At 35.1% G+C, this 18,448-nt stretch overlaps 1 protein-coding gene across 1 annotated transcript in view; it reads right to left on the bottom strand.

Moving 5' to 3' along the window:
• The window catches only part of LOC145666774 (phospholysine phosphohistidine inorganic pyrophosphate phosphatase-like), a 78,377-nt gene that overhangs the window by 56,360 nt on the left and 3,569 nt on the right, over window positions 1-18,448 (bottom strand). The window contains exon 2 of the mRNA XM_081734327.1: window positions 4,200-4,389. Coding sequence (XP_081590453.1) covers window positions 4,200-4,389 — 190 coding nt within the window. The remainder of the gene's footprint in view (window positions 1-4,199; window positions 4,390-18,448) is intronic.

Genomic DNA, 18,448 nt, shown 5'->3' with positions numbered 1-18,448 from the left:
AGGTCTCTTTTCGGGTCCAAACGTGGTGACTGATTTACACAAACCTTGCTTCCAAACAGGAAAAGATAATAAAGTATAAGCAAAAATAAAGGGGAACAACCGTACTTGTATGAAACAACTATGAAAGGCAACAGGATTGCGTCTAAATATCTTTCGTTAATCGTAGTTTTTCTGGCATTTCCTGTTAAACTTGCTTCTTGGAAATGGCATTTTAGTCGAAAATTCGCGTTACTCAGTTCTTCCATCGTTGTTTCGTATAGCATAGTAGTATGTACGAAAAATGTTTTGTAAATGTATTGCGCTCTCAGGAAACCTAAATATTCCTTGTAAGCAACGAAAGTGTTGTAAGTGCTAGCCTAAATGTTCATGTAGGTGACACAAATGTTACCGGCCCATGTCAAATGCTGTACAGGTATGTAAAATCTCTTGCCAGCAAGGAAACAGGTGAAAAACATGCGTTGTTTTATGTGCGAAACATGCGATATATATGCATTGTCCTAGTACCATTCAGGCATGTCGTAAGCAACATATACGCTGTAAGTGCACGTAACAAGCATTGTGTATATAGATTATATGCACATGGCATATAACTAAAGTAGATAAAATAACTGTATTCAAGCATATAAAAGTAGAAAAAATCAGAATTAATTAGCACTGTTGCATAGAATGTACATGCTGGGTAACATATACTTGAAGAAAAATAATAGACGAAAAATAAGTATTTAAGAAATGACCTTACGAAAAGTAACAATACTGACTCACTCATTTATAGGCGTGCAAGGAGGAAAGGAAAATGTTCAACAGATTTTGTACATTACAGACTAGCAAATACATGAAGTACAAGTAAGTACTAATTTACATGCGTGTTCCAAAACTTTGTATATATTTTCTTTTCTCCTTGCACACTTGTAAACTAGGTTTCGACCTCAAAAGCTAGTTCCATTACTCTTCGTAATGTCATGTGTTGCATAATTATTCCTTATTCAGTATTATATGTTACCCTGCATGTACACATGTCCAAAATGATTGTCGCATATCTATAACTGTCTTCTTGGAAGAATATAATTTGATAATGATTTTGCAGGGTACTTTTAATACTGATACTATGTGTATAATCGGGAAATGTATATTTGTGGTAAATTACATGGGAAAAGAATTTATACATACGAAAATTAGAATGAGTAAAACAAAATATTGCTAAATGGACAAAGAAGTTTCATTTTCGTTTTATTGTTCTTATTTACTGCTCTTTTGACATTAAATTTGCCACATACGTGTCTCTGCTGATTATACACATACTAACATTATAAGAAATACCGCGCGAATTCGTTATAAAATTATATTTCTACAAAAACATATTTATAGACATGCGACAATAATTTTGGACATGGGTGTACATCACATGCAGTACTTGTGCAAATTAATTCTCAGAAATCTATTTTTCTACTTTTACATGCATGGCTATCATTTTATCTGCTTTAGTTAACACAACGTGCATGTAACCTATATACACAATGCTTGTTAAGTGCACTTCCGGTGCATGTGTTGATAGCATGCCTGTATAATGCCGAGACAATGCATGTACATAACATGTTTCGTACATGTAACAACGCATGTATTTCACCTGTTTCCTTGCTGGCAACAGGTTTTATATACGTGTACAAAACATGGGGCATGCACCTGTAACATGTATGTTACATACCTTAACATTCTATTTCCATGCAATGAAGCATCTAAGCAACAGGCCTGTTTCGCGCATGTATAATACATGTACAGCACATGTTTCTTACATGTTTTACATCTGCTACATGCAAGCAGCAGAGGCTTTCCAAACCCGTAACATGTATGTGGGATGTACCTGTCACATGTATAATTTTTTTAAATTCTCCACCTGTAACATGCATTTCACATGTATGGTTTTTCCATGTTCTCCACCTGTTACATGCAAGCAGCAGATGTTTTCCATACCCGCAACATGCATTTCACATGTATGGTTTTCCCATGTTCTCCACCTGTTACATGCAAGCAGCAGATGTTTTCCATACCCGCAACATGCATGTCACATGTATGGTTTTTACATGTATACATACATTACATGCATGTTTCGTAAGTACTTTTCACATGTACCAGGCAAAAGCTATTTATCATACACGCGTATAACTTGTGTTCAGCATGCATGTTACAGACATTATACATGACATGTACATCACATGTTCTATACTGGTACAGCGGCTGTACTTGCACGTCTTCTTCGCTGACAGGCACTTTACATACGTTTTTATGGTAGATCTACTAGGGTATCTACCATACAAACACCTGTGCAGTAATACCTGTTCATGCCCTGTACATGTTTGCTCAACATGCATGTGTAGGGCGTTCAAACTGGGGTCATTTTCAGGCACCTGCACATGTGCCTGTCCCACAGGTGGATAAAGGGCCTGTGTTACATGCGCCTGTACATGTGCCTGTTTTTTTTCATAAGGGAACTGACACTAACAATGCAAAGCACGAGCTATGACACATTTTTCGGAGTACTAAAAAGTCACGAACAAGCTGCATAACAAACTAAATTGGTCTCATATTACGTTATTCGATGAGGTAACAAATAATTGATTTCAACAGGCGCAGTTTCAGCTGATATCCAACAATTCAAGCTTCGATATAATGGAAAGATCCGAGTGATAGATGCAAATAATTCCCTGGATCCATTCTTCCCATAACAATCAACTGCATCCAGGAATCTTTCCTTGACTCCTCAGACTCGCTTCTTCCTCGAATATCAACTAAGCCGTAGACTGGAGATTGCTGCACAATCCTGTTTCAAAATCGGAATTTGGCATCCAGAATCTAAACATCTTTTTTTATCGAATTTTTCTTCTGATTGGTAAAACAATGGTATATATTTCTGGCCTATGATTTGGTTCACTTTATCGTCTGTAATTATTTACTTTTCGTGTGTCGACTACTGAATGGAACAAGTTAAGTCATGACGAAGATCACTACGGCGTGCTTGAATAGACTAGCATTCAACTATGTTTAACTTGTAGACAGATATTTCAACCCTTTCTTGCTTTACTAGTAGAAAATTAGTACATACTATAGTGTTTTGACTTCCACAAAATAGTGGAAATACGTCATACGTCAGAGAATATATGAAAAATACTTTGAAAAGTTACAGCTATGCCCAAATTAAATAGCGCGTATACTGTAACTTACATTTTTCTCAATAACTTTGTTTTCGTTACGTATTATTTTGAACCTGTTCATGGGAGAAAGAGGTTGGTAATTAATGTTTCTTTAAAATTTTATGCAAAAACAGCAGGAAATAAAGATCATATAAGCTAAAAATAGAAATCAATAATAACTTTCGCCTAATACCAACATTGGGTGAACAAAGAAACGACAACACAGGTATTTGGAATCAAGGAGTTTGAAACTGAGATTTTACTATATGTCTGTTATTATTTTAATGGTCATATCTGCAAAGTCCTTAAATGCTAACTAAGTCAGGATTTTACATCCAAATTAAGTTGCAACATGATCATTCTCGTTAGAAAACCCGAATTTGGTATGCAAATTTTTAGCCTATACTGTAGATAGCATGACAAAATGTAAACAGTATAAACTAACTGTGGCCGAGTACGTGAAAAAAATATTATACCCAACACTAACTTCGTATCAAAAACGACATTTTTATAAAACGAATGAAATTCAGTCCTTTTGCAAATGTCTTGTATTAAATGAATGCTCATTCAATTGCGACATTTTAGAGGAAATAAATCCTGTGATATGATTTGTTTCCATACATTTAGTATATCCATATGTTATATAGCTTTTCGAAGTTTTAGCCAGGTGGTGCGGTGGCTCAGTGGTATAGCGCTACACCAGTATTTCCTACTTTAAATTGTAGATATTATTTCATATGGCCTCGCTATTGAAAATGAACGTAAATTGAAACAAAACTATGACAAATGATTTTGATATATGTTTACTGGACTTCTACAGTAAGTAATCATCACCGTATGAACTACTGTTCTTTAACATCCTCTTGTACGTATACCGAGAAAAGAGAATAGGAAGGAAGATGGGTGAAATCAATAGAATGAGTATTAGATAGATATCACGTTCCGTGATCAACTACCTAAAAAACTATGAAGTCTACAATGAGTGAATGGTCATGCCTTTACGCAAAAACTTACCGACGGGTGCACAAGTAAATGTGGTCGAAGATTTCGCTCTTTTAACACTTTTACAAGAGCAGGTGCAGGTGGGAAAATATCTTTTTCAGCAATATCGTATCCCATTTGATTTAGCTTTGCAGCAAAAGCAGATCGAGTCTCTTGGGTTTCGTTTGTCACGAACCTAACTGGTAAACCAGCCTTTTTTAATCTGAAAAAGAAAATAAAAGAATAAAAGACAACCAACGAAAATTTTATTAAATTATCAAAAAAATAAATAAATAAATAAATAAATAAATTAGTTTAAATATGCATCCCACACATGGCCTGTACGCTGGCTAATGGTTAGTGCAGTCGTGTTTCTTAGCGTAATCCTTTGATCGGTGTTCGGAAGACTAGTATACAAGACACAAATTGGATATACATTGAAATCGGTTAACAAGAACGATATATGATATGGATGAGACTCGTAGATTACATGGGAAACAAACACAAAATGCATAAATGCTAAGATTGAAAAACCTCTCGGGGAAATACCTTTGCGTCAACCTAGCGTAGATAATAATGGAAGAAATAAATAGTTAAATCTAAAAGAAATAACAATAATAATAATATTCTTGTTTTGGCACATATTTAGATTAATGGATAGGGTTTTGCTCCTTCAACGCTAAAGAGTGGAGTTTTAACCCTGAAATTTCTATCTCTGTAATTTAAGCGCAAAATGTAAAGTACAATAAAAGAGAAAATAATGTTAATCATAGATTTACATCCTTCTGATTACTTACAAAACACCTTCAGTGACTGTATTTTGAATAAACGTCTATACTAATCAGGACAGGGAAAAAAATAATAAACCAAGATTAAAACGCATTGGGCATCCGATTGGTACAAGTATAACTAAAATTAAAGAAATGGTAAAGATATTAGATAACACCTGAACTAGCCTTGCCATGCCATATAGTTCGTCCAATAATAAACTAATGATTCTTCTTCATTTCACAGCCAAGACTTCCAAATCACGTGGACATAACCATCACTTGGTCTACAAGGGGGATGCTTCTAAAATTTGAATACCTATTGTTGAGCTACGGGCGTTGTTGTTGGTGGTGGTGATTTTTCTTTTTCTTTTTTTAACCATATTTTCGTTTTCCTTGTAACAGGGATGAAAGAATAAATTGATAAAGTATGAAATTGTTGGGCTCTGGCTAGACCATATGAGTCATCCCCGTACTTTACCATGGTCATGTCGTGATTCACTGTAAAAATGGCAGGGAGGAAAAAATGACAAGAAGGAAAAACAATATGTAAATACGTAACATACACACGTAAGAAAGCATTTTCAAATATATTACTCAAACTTACCTCCAGCATATTTCTAACCTTGTAGACAGATTATTAGTACTGGAATATTCGAGAAACAAATTGATTATACTACACAAATTGTCAAACGAATTTTCTGGTACTTTTTTTTCAGGGTCGTTTTGTTTAAAACAAAACAAATGATTAAAACTTGTTTTAAACAATTGATTTTATTTAAAACAATTTTATATACATTTTAAACATTTTGTTTTAAACATGCGTATTTTTTAAGACTTGTTTTAAACATATGTTTATTTTTATTTTATTTTATTTTTCTAAAAAAATCTGCCAGAGAAAGAAAATGGTCAAAAGTGCTTCCAGGCCCGTAGCCAGGGAGGGGCTAGAGGGAGCACAGCCCCCTCTAAAAAACACGCTGAAGAGAATGTTCAAACTGACACAAAGCCAGTGAAATTCTTGCTATTATAATTACCAAATTAAATTCAACTTTGCGAATTCTACCCATTTATGTATAAAATTATATGTTTCTTTGCTAGATGTACCAAACATCTTCAACTGTCTTTACCATTTCAAGAATTTGAAACCATGCCATGATATTGCAACCACGACAAGCTTCCAAGAATATCAGGTGCACTTCCAAACAACAGTATCATAGTCCACAACGTTAGTTGTGAATATAAATAAACTGTAATGTCTCTCTTATTTTGGAAGGTAGAAAATTGAGTACAAACGTTCAATAAAACATATACTTCTATTTTGTATTGATATAATCTAAAGTTGCTGTAATATAATTTTCTTCTAACGTTTTAAAAATAAATACTTCAATTTTAATTAATATGAAACAAAGTACCTCGCAAAGAGCTCGTATTAAGCACACAAAAATAAAACAGAAAAAATTAGTTCGATTATGCATATATAATATATGCCTCTATTAAGTTTTTCTATTAATAAATGCAAGTGCTTTGGTCTCACAAGTAAACCTTACGTTTGGGTGAATCGAGTTGCTGACTGAAACTTATATGAGCAAGTAGTACTAAATGTGGGCAGTATTTCAGTGAAGTTGTAGGTGCGAAGCTAAAGGGGTTTAGGAGATACAGCTACCAGAACATCATATTGAAGTACAGAATAGTCTTCATACAGTTGGAGGTAAAAACCCTGTAAGACCTCTTGTATCGACAAAAGGTGAATAACAAATATATGGGTACATATTAGGACTAGGGGGAAGTCATATAGTAAGGGTATACCTGATGGCGGCCATCTTGAAATACGCCATTTTGAATTAAGATTAAGTTTTTAAAATAGGAATAGGGTCATGTGATACATGATTTAAGGTGCAAATTTAATCAGAAGAACAATGGTGACATTAATTTTGATTTACGCGCAATTGGTAAAAAGTTACAGGGGAATTAAATGTTGTTGCAGCATATGTATTAGTCCTTTACCCCACTTTGTAAATTTTGTGTTAATGATAATAATTAAATAAAAAGCAGGTGGATAAATATTAGGCCTATGGTAAGAGTTGCCCTGATGGTGGCCATGTTCAAATCCGCCATTTTGAATCAGACAAAAGTTTTAAACAAAACGCGTAACAGTGACACCTTATTAATAGCAAATTTTACCATAAATCCAACGGTATAACCATTTTTGCTTTATCATTAACCAGCATTTGTTACGCCACCATTGCATTTCTTATTAACTTCTAGCCTGAAGTCATCTATTGCATTATCCTATTCCCATTTAATTTTGTGCTGGCAAAAGGTATATCAGGAGAAGTATTCTTTAAATTTGGGAATGGTGATAAACAGAATTTTAACATAAGGCGCGAAATTAGAAACAATACATTGAACTTTAGTCACAGCTCATAGTCTAAGATCATTGGTGGTGATTGATTTGAAATCTGATAGCTATCCTTATTGAATCTTATGACTCATAGACGAAAGGCAATACATGCTACAACACTGGCAAAGTTATTGTTAATGCAATTTGATTGGTTGATCACTATCTTTCCTGCAATCTGATTGGTTGATCACTATCTTTCGTGCAATCTGATTGGCTGATGATTTTCAAATCTTTGCTGTATTCAGTTTTAAGTTTTGTTTAACATTTAAAAATCTTGGTTTCGTTCAACATTTTGCACTCACTGATAAATATGATCAAAACCGTTTATTTGTTAATCGAATAGTTAAAAACCGGATAAAGTTTGACGGTTAACCGTGAAACGTAAAATTTTTTTAGTTTGAAATTTTTTTGCTTGAAATTTTTTTGTTTGAAAATTTTTTCGTTTCCAAATTTTTTTGTTTCAAAATTTTGTTTGAGATTTTTTCGTTTGAAATTTTTTGTTTGAAAATTTTTGTTCGAAAATTTTGTTTAAAATTTTTTGTTTAAAATTTTTCGTTTCCAAATTTTTTGTTTGAAATTTTTTGTTTCAAAATTTTGTTTGAAATTTTTTTCGCTTCAAAATTTTGTTTGAATTTTTTTTGGTTTGAAATTTTTTGTTTGAATTTTTTTTTCGTTTCAAAATTTTGTTTCAAAGATTTTTGTTTGAAATTTTTGTTTCAAAGTTTGAGTTGACATTTTTAAAAGTTTGTGCACCTATTAGTAAAGAACCGGAACTGTTTAGAACAAAAACCTTTGACAACATTGTGGTGCAATAGTACACGTCAGAACCTGGGGTTGTACTTGAAATGAAAAAACACAATTCATTGAAATGGATCATTTTATTACACTCCACATACATCCATACCAGATAGTGGTTCTGGATATTGTCGATACAATGTATTTTGAACTTCTTGCACTAGTTTGTCTTTAGCATATAATTTTAATTCCAGTTGAAGTCTTTTAAGGTCTAATGCAATATCAATTGGTGGAAACTCAATGTCCATTTGATCACAAATAAACTGTTTATCAATACAGGTATGCACTAGCCGGAACTGTTTAGAACAAAAACATCTGGCAACGTTGTTTATCATGGTGCAATAGTACACGTCAGAACATAATAATGCAACGTCATCAGTTTTGCATCATATATAAGTATCGTTCGAGTTAGTATTCATGATAACGTCATCATGGCTACTTGTCTGCAGTTTCTAAACACACGTGATGTGATGAAATCATTTACCAAGATTACTGATTTACAACAGAATGTACCTTATAGAATCTTAGCTAGCCAAATGATCCCTACAAAGTTTGGATTAAGAATCGTAGTGAAGCTTGAAAATGATAAGAATATAATTTTACCAGCAAGATATTTACCCATGGAACCATCAAAACAAGAAGAACTGCTGCGTTTCTTAAATACTGGATCTTTATCTTTATGTTACAAAGGATTCTTGGGTCGAAGTCATCAACTTGAATTTAGTACACAGCCAGATTCGTCAGCCATTGTGATGAAATCATGAATTCAAACGTCAGCACATTTCTTTCCAATGACGTCAGCTGTAGTTGTATGAATGTGGTTGGTCGGCATGACGTCAGCAACTGTGATGAAATCATGAATTCAAACGTCAGCACATTCCTTACCAATGACGTCAGCAATAATTATAAACCAGCAAATACAGTGTCATCCCACGAAATCATTTGAGCAAGTGCTTTTCAGGAGGAAAGATGTGTACTTCTAACGATAAAGAGTTCATCTTCGCAAGCTATTATCCAATAAATATATTTCAAACAAAACATGTGATGATTGGTATCAGTGCTAGAACATTTGAACCAGTAATTCGATTGGGCAAAGCAGATACAATTTGGTGTACAACTGACCTGTGAAGAATGGCAAATATTATGTTCACGAATCGACCAAATGAACGATTATTTTCATGATGAGCTAAATGTGACCATAGTCAAATCATTAGGCTCAAATCATGAAGTGGTGATGCGTACAGTCCTCGAAGAGAAGATGGTGCTGTTACGTAAAAAGAGTACATTCCATGTCCCTCGTAACATGGTGTATCTAACACAAACGGAATGGAACAAATTCATCAGCGTATTTCAGTGTGTTAAACATGCAGTGGAAGTGTGCAACAAAACTAGTATATTCCTGAAAAAGTACTATTTTGAAAAATGTGTTATGCATATTGTACAACATGTATCTAGATATTGTGATGGTTGTCAACATCGTTCGTGGGTGCATACCTGTATTGATAAACAGTTTATTTGTGATCAAATGGACATTGAGTTTCCACCAATTGATATTGCATTAGACCTTAAAAGACTTCAACTGGAATTAAAATTATACGCTAAAGACAAACTAGTGCAAGAAGTTCAAAATACATTGTATCGACAATATCCAGAACCACTATCTGGTATGGATGTATGTGGAGTGTAATAAAATGATCCATTTCAATGAATTGTGTTTTTTCATTTCAAGTACAACCCCAGGTTCTGACGTGTACTATTGCACCACAATGTTGTCAAAGGTTTTTGTTCTAAACAGTTCCGGTTCTTTACTAATAGGTGCACAAACTTTTAAAAATGTCAACTCAAACTTTGAAACAAAAATTTCAAACAAAAATCTTTGAAACAAAATTTTGAAACGAAAAAAAAATTCAAACAAAAAATTTCAAACCAAAAAAAATTCAAACAAAATTTTGAAGCGAAAAAAATTTCAAACAAAATTTTGAAACAAAAAATTTGGAAACGAAAAATTTTAAACAAAAAATTTTAAACAAAATTTTCGAACAAAAATTTTCAAACAAAAAATTTCAAACGAAAAAATTTTCAAACAAAAAATTTCAAACGAAAAAATCTCAAACAAAATTTTGAAACAAAAAAATTTGGAAACGAAAAAATTTTCAAACAAAAAAATTTCAAGCAAAAAAATTTCAAACTAAAAAAATTTTACGTTTCACGGTTAACCGTCAAACTTTATCCGGTTTTTAACTATTCAATTAACAAATAAACGGTTTTGATCATATTTATCAGTGAGTGCAAAATGTTGAACGAAACCAAGATTTTTAAATGTTAAACAAAACTTAAAACTGAATACAGCAAAGATTTGAAAATCATCAGCCAATCAGATTGCACGAAAGATAGTGATCAACCAATCAGATTGCAGGAAAGATAGTGATCAACCAATCAAATTGCATTAACAATAACTTTGCCAGTGTTGTAGCATGTATTGCCTTTCGTCTATGAGTCATAAGATTCAATAAGGATAGCTATCAGATTTCAAATCAATCACCACCAATGATCTTAGACTATGAGCTGTGACTAAAGTTCAATGTATTGTTTCTAATTTCGCGCCTTATGTTAAAATTCTGTTTATCACCATTCCCAAATTTAAAGAATACTTCTCCTGATATACCTAAGTCTTAGAGTTAATCATATTATTATATGTTCAATAAGGTCAATAATGTCCGTCAATTGTTTACCTGAGTAGAACCAACTGTTTTCTAGAAGTGTGTGTACTCAAACTTAAGAAGTACCACAACAAAGGAAATGAATCCCTGTACACTACCTCATCAAGGACAATCACGTGGTACAACGTCTTGCTTACGTTTATATTTGGCGTGAATAATCAAAACCAATGACGTAATTTCATTTGACAATTCTTAAATTATACTACAAAGTTTTAATGTACCAATGTCCTGGACTCCTAATCCCATCATAGGTTAATAACTGATCACGTGATCATACTCATATTTGACAATGATTTACCCAATGAATGATATACTATCCAATTACCAATTATTGATACGACAATAAGAAATGTACCCCCTCCCAAAATTTAAGATTGGTACACAAATACACCTGTGTCTTATGAAAAAAAAGTAATAAATCCTGTACTTATTCAATAATAAAACCGGTCAATAACATTTAAATTTTGAATATTTGGCCATAAGAGGAACACCAATGGGTCCTAGAAAACGTTTACCGAATTTTGTTATTTGATAATTCCCAAATTTAAAAGGGAACATAAACATATAAAGGTAATAAACCATATAACGTGCTAAATAGGTGTCAATAACCTCCGAAATTCGATTTTTGGTAGTTCTTTACCCATGAAAGGGAACGATGTGGACCATCCAAATTTATAGTGGTACATATTGAAGACCTGTACTATGATACCAAATGCTTATATTAAAACAATTTCTAAAACCGACTGGATGAGCCAAAATACCCCTCCCAAATTTTTCAAGGGGTGCGTCAATGTACCCATGTCTTATGATAGGAAATGAACCCATATACATGACCATATAACCATATAAGGTAATAGAACCCCATCAAAGGGAAGAAATTGGGCCAAAAACCAAACGCATGGTACAACATATTGCTTATGTTTATATTTTAGTAATTTTTACCCATGAAAGGGAACAAGATGGATCACCCAAATTTATCATGATACATGTTGAGGTCATGTACTATGATACCGAATGCTTAAATTGGAAAATTTCCAAAATTTAAGGGGATATGGAATGGACCCCTATACATGATCATATAACCATATAAGGTAATAGGACCTCATCCAAGGGGATAAATTGAGCCAAAACCAAACACGTGGTTGTACTGAAATTTGGCAATTTCGTACCCATCAAAGGAAACGTGGTGAACCACCCAAATTTATAGTAATATATATTAGGGTTCTATACTATAATACCAAACATGTAAAAGGGGCAATTTCCAAAATTAAAGGGGTGGGCCAAAGTACCCCTCCCAAATTTTTAAAGGAGTGCACAAATGTACCTATGTCTTATGATAGGGAATAGACCCCTATACATAACCATATAACCATATAAGGTAATAGAACCTCATCCAAGGGGATAACTTAGGTCAAACCAAACACGTGGTACAACGTATTGCTTACGTTTATATTTTGGCAATTTGTACCCCTAAAAGGGAACGAGGTGGACCACCCAAATTTATCATAATACATGTTAGGGTCCAGTACTATAATACCAAATATATAAAATGAGCAATTTCTAAAATTTAAGGGGTGGGCCAAAGTACCCCTCCCAAATTTTTAAAGGAGTGCACAAATGTACCTATGTCTTATGATAGGGAATAGACCCCTATACATAACCATATAACCATATAAGGTAATAGAACCTCATCCAAGAGGTTAAATTGGGCCAAAAGACCAAACACGTGGTACAACGTATTGCTTACGTTTATATTTTGACAATTTTGTACCCCTAGAAGGAAACGAGGTGGACCATCCAAATTTATCATAATACATGTTAGGATCCGGTACTATAATACCAAATGTTTAAATTGGTCAATTTCCAAAATTTAAGAAGTGGGCCATGGTACCCCTCCCAAATTTTTCAAGGGGTGCATTAATATACCCATGTCTTATGAAAGGTAATGGACCCCTGTATACGCCCATATAACTATATAGGGTAATAACACCTCATCCAAGGGGATAAATTAGGTCAAAAACCCCCGAAATTTGAATTTTTGGCAATTTTTTACCCCTAAAAGGGAATGAGGTGGACCACCCAAATTTATCATAATACATATTAGGGTCCTGTACTATAATACCCAATGTTGAAATTGGGCAATTTCCAAAATTGAAGGGGTGGGCCAAGGTACCCCTTCCAAAAATTTCAAGGGGTGCATTAATATACCCATGTCTTATGATAGGTAATGAACCCCTGTATACGCCCATATAACCATATAGGGTAATAACACCTCATCCAAGGGGATAAATTAGGTCAAAAACCTCCGAAATGTGAATTTTAGGCAATTTTTTACCCATGAAAGGGAACGACATTGACCCCCAATACTGATAGAGGTACATACTGTGGTCCTAGGCTACCATACCAAATTTTTAGATTTGGCAATTTCCAAAATTTAAGGGGTGGGCCAAGGTACCCCTCCCAAATTTTTCAATGGGTGCGTTAATATACCCATGTCTTATGAAAGGTAATGGACCCCTGTATACGCCCATATAACCATATAGGGTAATAACACCTCATCCAAGGGGATAAATTAGGTCAAAAACCCCCGAAATTTGACTTTTTGGCAATTTTTTACCCATGAAAGGGAACGACATAGACCCCAATACTGATAGAGGTACATACTATGGTCCTACCCTACCATACCAAATTTTTAGATTTGGCAATTTCCAAAATTTAAGGGGGGTGGTCCTATGTACCCCTGCCAAAATTTAGGGGGTGGGCCATGGTACCCCTGCCAAAATTTAGAGGGGGTGGTCCTAGGTACCCCTAGGTCATTGACCCCGGCCAGGGACCATGGGTCCTGAGGCAGGGACCCAGGGGCCAAAAAGTTCGGCAAAGTGACGCGATTACTACTATACCCCTTTCAGTTAGTGTCTGATAAAGACAACGTTAAGTTGTCGAAACCGTTACAGTATAATTTAGTTTTTAATAAGTATTTTGTCTTTGAATTATTACTCTTTCGAAATAATGAACACTTCTGACCAGAGTATGCAAACTTGTTTAATAAATAGGTGTGTATACTCTGGCCAGAAGGGTTTATTATTTGGAAACAGTAATAATTCGAAGACAAAATACTTAGAAATTGGCGATATATATATCTTTTACATCACTGTAGGATGAGTAATTATTGAGAAAACAAAATTAAATTACGGGGTATATGCATTTCTGTCTTGATTTGATACAGAGGTTGTTCAATCTACATTTGGCCAATTTCGACTTACCTAAAAATTTGGAAGACTCCATGGCGCCAGGTCCGTAATTGCTCGATGTGTTTCCCTTGGTTCCTAACAATAGCCCGACAGCGTAATTTCCACTGTAATAGGCTTCTCTGAAGAACTGGGAGGGGAATCTTGTCCCATTCCCTTTGCACAGCTTTTTAAAGTCCTTTCACAGTTGTCACACACCGTTTTCTCAAAGCCCGCTTCAGCAATCCAAATCCACAATAGTCCATAGGACTTGCATCTGGAGATTTAACAGGAACCTCATTGAAAGGTATCACCTGTATACCAATTGCCTTCTCCATCTCCCTGTTGAATGCGAGGGACGATCGTGAGGTATGTGATGAGGCCTTGTCCATGTGAATGCGCACCAGATTGGCGTCATTTCCGTACATTGTTGGAATCTCATGCTCGTAGATCGGCCGCATGATCTGCTTCTGAAAATAATGCGAATTTATTTTGCAGTTCTTCGCCACCCTACGAATCTACAGTTTACCTCGGTTAACAGTAGCCAGTAGCGACCATGAATCCTTTTGGGAAGGATTCTTTACAGACAAGGACCCACCTTCTGAAGTTCTTGTAGCCTTTCTCTCGGTACATGATGGTTCTCGGTTTGCCGCAGTCGGAAAGGTAAATCCTTGTTTCATCGAGCGTTACGACGTACATCCACCTTTGTTTTGCCAGATGCCGTTCGTACAGCTTCCGGGCGCTACACTTTCGTTCCTTTTGGTGGGCATCCATGAGAAGATGGCCGCGAGCTTTCATGACTTTTTCCAGCTTGAGTTGATGGTGTAACGTCCGGCTCACAGTCCCCAAAGACACGTCAAGACGATTTGCCATTGTGTTGGTGAATTTTCTTGCATTGACATTTTCGACGTTTCCTCTGCATGGTGGAGGTGGCTTTCGTGCATTCCCGCTTCCTAGGCAACTTCGTTGGTGATCCAAATGGTGGAGCTCCGTACTTTTTAATAACATTTTTTATTCCACTGAAACTGATGTTGCAACCATTCTTCTTGCGACCAATTCCATTTCAAATTGTCCAGGCAAACCACAATTGGTCCCCATCATAGTCTCAGATTTCATTTATATTTTTTATATGGGATCTACATTTTCAAGAGACCTTCTGGAGTAGATTTCGATGCTAGAAGCAGATGGTTAATATTGCTCGTGAGGACAGAAAAAAAATGTTTGAAGTTAGCAAAAATTTCACCAAAGTTGGCAACATTGCGAGTAAATTGCGCGATTCCTATTGGACCAATAGACGAATTTTGGCCCTAAAACGAAACATACAACTTTACATTCTCCCTGCTATTGCGATTATGTTACTAAGTACACTCGTTTCTCTGCAATAAAATTTTTAATTTGACATGTTTTGCAGTTTTTCGAGCAATCCGAGAGGAGGGCGGCGATTTTGGAAGGCTCTATATTGAAGGAATTTTTTTTTTCAGCAAAAAGAAAAATATGGGTCTAATAATTTTGTATGTAGTTTCTTATTTTAAAAAATAAGCTGAATCTGAGACAGTCGTGTGGACCACCCTGGACGATTTGAAATGGAATCACTCTTGCACTGTTTTCTAATGACAGAAACACTAAAGTGGGCGTCATAAAGAGCCGCAACATAGTCTTCCCAAAACGGGCTTAGTTTGGGCGGCATTTTGGTCACAGAGCGGAAACCCACACACTTGAAAACAAATTTAACACAACACTCACAACAATGGTCCTGTTTTGTGGTTATTGTCGTGAGCACGGAAAAGCAACTCCGTTCCCAGGAAGCCACTGCACAACACTGCAGGGCGCCACGAGCCAGGTCGGGTGAGTCTATTCTGCCCGGGAGGGAGAAGGAACGAAATCGGCCAAACGTAGGTTGAACAACCTCTGTATTGGGTAAACACGTAATAAAGCGCTTAAAACCCAATACTTTAGTAACTAACGCAGGCCGCAATGCTGCAATAATGGAGCCAAAAACCGAAATGTATAGTGGAAGGAAATTAACCCGAAGGGGTTCACTCGAGCAGACGGTTCTACCAAACAGAAAATTTATAGATAAAATACGATGTGAGCTTTTTTTTTTTTTTTTTCGTGAAGGAATGAGAGTGTGAATATAAGTAATTACTGTCAGTGCAAAACATATTGAAATGAATTTTGAGTGATAGTAAAAGTATATCGGTATACCCGTAGTATCGACGGGTAAAGATGGCGCCTAATAGAGAAGTCACGTCCTTAAGAGCTCCTAAGAAGAATCGAGTGATTTGTGATTACAAGTGTATAAAGTGTGGTAAAACAGTGAGAAATGGAATTCTGTGTGATTTATGTGATAAGTGGAATCATTTTAAATGTGTTAAAATAAATGAAAATAACCTTCCAGATGAAAATACGGAATGGTGGTGTCCCAGTTGTGTCAGTAATGATGTCAATAGGGGGAAGGATAAAGACTATGAAGATGAAACAAATGACTGTAAACATTGCGATAGGAAATCCCTGCCGGAGATCATAACACTTTTACAACAGGACCTACAAAAATTACAGGTTGAAAACGACAAACTTAAAGAACATAGTAGTGCAAGGCCTATTGATAATTATACACAGAATGGATATACGGACGCAAATAATGGGCATTTAGAGACTGTCTCTAAAAAGAAGACGTGCAAAACCCAGCAATATAATTACATTTCTCCTTTCCCGACTCAAAATAGGTTTAAGTTACTACAAGAAGGAGTAGGCGTGGATAATATAGTTACAGTTCCGAAACAAAACGAGGTTAGCATGGAGCAGGACGGACTTAGTAGAGACAGAATTTATAATTATGAAATGTGTGGAGGTGTAGTAAGTAATAATTGTCAAAAGAAACCTAAAATACAACTGTTCGCTGATAGCCAAGGCAGAAATATCGCTACGGAATTGACAAGAAGAGGATTCAATGCTACCGGTGTTGTAAAACCGGGGGCAAAATTTATGGCGGTAACTGCAAATTGCAAGAGAATGTGTTCGAACATGGGTGCAAATGATGTCGTGGTCTTAATGGCGGGAACAAATGTGGCGAAAAACGAAACGAATGGATTGAGGTTGTCTCTTAAGCGCAGATTGATAGAACTTCGGAATACAAACGTGGTGGTTCTTTCTGTTCCCCATCGTTATGATTTACCAAGTTGGTCATGTGTTAATAATGAGGTTGACAGTGCGAATCAAGAACTCTCCATCCTTTGCAAGCACTATACTAATGTGAAGTTTGTAGATATAAGTAAAATTGGTAGTCATTTTCATACAACTCATGGTCTGCATTTAAATAGCCTGGGTAAATCCTATGTATGTGATAAAATAGTAGAAGTAATCCTAAACCAAGATTTTTGTAAAAATACATTAGGTAGGGTTATACCGGTACTTCCAAAAAACGGGTAGTAGTAACAGAGATCGATCGAGCAAGAATGGTACACCCTAATGTGAATAGTAAATCTAATGTGCCCAAGAGTATACTAGATTTAAGAGATAACTACAATTATAGTATAGGATATATTAATATACAAGGTCTTGATATGAAAACTTTGGTCCTAAATGAAGTGGCCAATGAGAATAATATCGATGTTATCTGTTTGTCTGAACATTGGTGTCAAGAAGATAATATTAAATTTAACAAACTGGATAATTATTACTTAGTAAATAGTTACTGTAGAAAGCGTTACATACGAGGAGGGGTAGCTATATATCTAAGTACCGAGATTAGAAGAAATTGTAATTCGTTAAATCTTGAGCACCTTTCTGACGAACTAAACTTTGAATTTTCAGGAATCGTCATTGGTGATATAAAACTAATTATAGTATCTCTGTATAGATCCCCTAATGGAGACCCCTTTAAATTCTTAGACAAACTTGAAAATTTATTGAATTATCTTAGCAAGCCTAATTTTAATAATTATAAGATTATTATTGGGGGAGACCTTAATGCAGAGTTTGATGTAACAACTAATAAACAGACAGTCACTGAATTCAAAAATCTTTTAAGACAATTTAACTTTTACTACGTAAATAGTAAGCCCACAAGAGGTACTGCATGCTTAGATAACATAATAACAAATATTAATAGAGCTTATGCTACTAGTACAGTTATAGACTTTGCCTTTTCCGATCATAATATGGTTTTACTTAAGATAGATAAGAAGAATTTCGAAACTCTCAATATTACAGATGTAAAATATGTTACCACTAGGCCATTGACTGAAGATAAACTGTTAAATTTTAAAACTGCCTTATCTTATGTAAATTGGGTCGATTACCTGGGCGGCTCCAGCAATGTTTATGGAAACACACTATCAGCCAGTGAGGTTTTCAAACGTTTTCTTGATGT

Source organism: Thermobia domestica, chromosome 12 (assembly GCF_964235325.1).
Source record: "Thermobia domestica chromosome 12, izTheDome1.hap1.1, whole genome shotgun sequence".
In the NCBI taxonomy this organism is placed as follows: domain Eukaryota; kingdom Metazoa; phylum Arthropoda; class Insecta; order Zygentoma; family Lepismatidae; genus Thermobia; species Thermobia domestica.
The sequence above is the reverse complement of the archived record's forward strand: the minus strand, read 5'-3'. Positions and strand labels throughout refer to the sequence as shown.